The following is a 3,126-nucleotide window of genomic DNA, read 5'->3' as shown; positions in this document are numbered from 1 at the left end:
ATAAGTGATAACTTTTCATTCATTCACTCATTCATTCATATGTCTGTCCGTTCGTTAGTTTATTCACTCAATAAGTACTTACTGTATTATGAAATTATTTTTAAAAAAAACCCACAAAATGGTTGTGGACTATTATTCCATAGAAGAATAGCATGGGCTTTTCAGGCATATACTCAATAGCAGGTATTATTTTAAAGAGTGGAGATAGACCAATGAACAACAACAAAAAAAAATAGCCTCTTCTTTCAAGGAGCTAACATTTCTTATGGAAGAAGAAAGGCAGTAAGTAAATATATAGCATGTCACACAGTTGTAAGTGCTAAGAAGGAAACTGAAACAGGTTGAAGGAGATGGATGGACATGGAGCAGTGCTCCTGTAGGTAAGGCAGTTAAACAAGGCCTTGACTGATAGGTGACATTTGAGAAACTTGAAAGTGAGGAGGGAGTGAGTCACTCAGATATCTGGAAGAAGAGTGTATCTGGCAGAGGAAACAGATCAGACTTCCTGAGATGGCAGTGTACGTGATTTTAGGTATGAAAGGAACCTCAAAGAGACCCTGAGGCTAGAGACAAGGTGAAGGTGGTGAGGTCAGAGAGTTACAGATGGATGGATGTCTTGAATTTTTCTTTTTGTTTTTTAAGTTTCTTCATAAATAGGCAAGGCATCATTGCCAAACTCCCAACTCAAGGTCCAACTTTAATATTAAAAGCTTATCTAGCTTATTGAATCCCCTAGTTTCAGAACATCCTGATCTGATTATAGCTATATGTTGGCTCTGTCACTTGCTAGCCATGCCACTGGGGTAGCTGGCCTGTTTCCTCATCTGTAAAGTGAGGTTGCTAATACCTGTGCTGTCCTCCGCACAAAACTGCTGTAAGGGTACACTGACTATATTATGAAATTATTTTTTAAAAAACATACAAAATGGTTGTGGGGTATTATTCCATAGAAGAATGACATGGCTTTTAAGGCAGGTTTTGAAGGATCTGGTGGGTCACTGTAAGAGCAAGGCTTTTCATAGCAATTAGCAATAATTTCATAGTACACACCAGCTTTTGTGTAAAATACGGAATTCATGGTGTGACTTTTCAGATGGCTTCTTGGAATCAGAGCCAGAATGACCATTAAAGTAAATGTTTTGGAAACATGCATTAGTGCAGACAATTTAGCATGTATACAGGTAACCATTCATTCTCATTATCCTCTCAGGGTTTCATCATCTGAATGTCTGTGTACCCAAATCATTATGAACTCATCATCATGAATGTCTGTGTACCTAAATAGAAAGAATCTATGTTGAGGTTAGAAAATGAGAGAACCAGACTATGGCTTATTTTTATGCTTAAAACTGTTTTTTGACCTAAAATAGCATACATTTTCATCCACAGAGACATTGGAAATGTGATTTGTTTTAGGACTGCCTCAGTGTAAAAGAAAAACCATTTAGTTATTCAATGAAAGGACAAAGGGGTGTTTTATATTTGGCAGAGACTACTTTTGCATTAGAAATGGAGGTATAAATAAAGGATATTTTATTCTATTTTGATTTATAGCAAAAAAAAAAAGTCCTATGACAGGTATACTTTAGTAAAATCTTTCATTTCGAATTAGAGACGTTTTCTAGACAAAATAAAAGTTTAGCTGTTTTCTAATGAAAATTAGAATTACATTTGGGATAATTTAAACTGTAAAAAATTCACCTAATGTTGAGGATGGTGAAACATTATAATTTCAAATAAAACAATTCAGTATCTTAAAATATGTTAAATGCCAACAAGCCAATTCTATGGACGTCAACTTGTTTGAATTTATTTTGTTAAAGCTAATTAGAACCTTCCTCTGATGATAGTTCTAAACAATTTTTAACATAATTACCTGAAATTGAGTGAGGCATAGAGCTTTTGAGGTGGTTGTTTTTCTGTTGTTGTTGAATCTTAACACATTGTAAAAACTTTTCAAAAAAGTTTAATCTACATAATCAAAGTAGAATTCTTCTATAAACCAATTCAGTCGCCTTTGCCACCAGCTTTAAGTATGTGTTTCTTCTTCCAGGCAGACATAGCTGACATCGAGAATGAAGAGAGCCGCTACAGTCTGTTCATGGAGCTCCTGGAATCTAGCCACCATGAGACTGAATTTCAGCACTTGATTTTACTTTTGCAAGCTTGGCCCCCTATGAAAAGTGAATATGTGTAAGTATTAAAATAAAGTTAGCCTAATTAGAGTTCTTTTTTTTGGACTTTAGCCCTAAAAACATAGCACCTTCAAAAGAGCCAAAGAAAGTGTAATTGTGTGTGTGTGTGGTGGGTGTGTGTGTGTGTGTGTGTGTGTGTGATCAGTGTTTGCCTTTAGAGGAATTTTAAATTGTTTTTGAAACATTTCAAAGTCTTCCCGTTTCTCCTTGCCTCTGAACTCGAATATTTTATTCAAAAGTATCAGGCAATGCTTGATAATATCTGATTTATGATGTCAACACAAACAATGTAGTTTCATTATTTTCACGAGGAAATTTCTTGACTGTCTTAACACAGTGTACAGTGCCAACTGGAGAATCCAAATGGGATAAATGAATAATTCCTACTTACTGAGAACACAATGTCATGTGTAATTTACGTATATTATCAATCATTTATACAACATACCTACAAGGGAAGGTGATGTTATCTGATTTTATTCGTGAAGGAATTGAGGCTCAGAAGTTAAACAACTTCAGGATTCACGCAGCTAATAACTGGAGGAGACAGAATTCTAACCAACTGCTGACCACCTTCACAACCTATGTTGTTTCCTCTGTCATGCTGAGCTTGCAGCTGCCACCCATAGCTGCATGGGGTACTTATCCAGTCCTTGTGCTATCAGCCATGTAACATACCCCTTTCCTCGGGAGGAAGTGGCCAGATTTCCTCTGAGCACATGGGCTGACTCTCATGAGCTATGGCTTCTCCCTGGCAAATGATATGAGCACCAGTGCCCTTGCTGCAAGTGCCTGTTTGCCCCAGACTGATCTTGCTCTCCCCATACTCAGCTGACATACTCCGCCCCAGACCAGTGAGCATCTGAGATTAAAGAAGGATGCTTTTCTGAAAATAAAGTCCTATATCCTGTGAGCAGTTAGGACTGCTAGC

General features: G+C 36.9%; 1 protein-coding gene across 3 annotated transcripts in view; it reads left to right on the top strand.

Moving 5' to 3' along the window:
* The window catches only part of NBAS (NBAS subunit of NRZ tethering complex), a 420,713-nt gene that overhangs the window by 351,948 nt on the left and 65,639 nt on the right, over window positions 1–3,126 (top strand). For all 3 annotated transcript variants that reach the window (XM_074394213.1, XM_003935214.4, XM_074394217.1), the window contains one exon: window positions 2,054–2,193. In XM_074394213.1, the coding sequence (XP_074250314.1) occupies window positions 2,054–2,193 (140 nt within the window). The remainder of the gene's footprint in view (window positions 1–2,053; window positions 2,194–3,126) is intronic.

The sequence above is a fragment of the Saimiri boliviensis genome, chromosome 1 (assembly GCF_048565385.1).
Source record: "Saimiri boliviensis isolate mSaiBol1 chromosome 1, mSaiBol1.pri, whole genome shotgun sequence".
In the NCBI taxonomy this organism is placed as follows: Eukaryota; Metazoa; Chordata; class Mammalia; order Primates; family Cebidae; genus Saimiri; species Saimiri boliviensis.
This window is presented reverse-complemented; position numbering and strand designations above follow the sequence as displayed.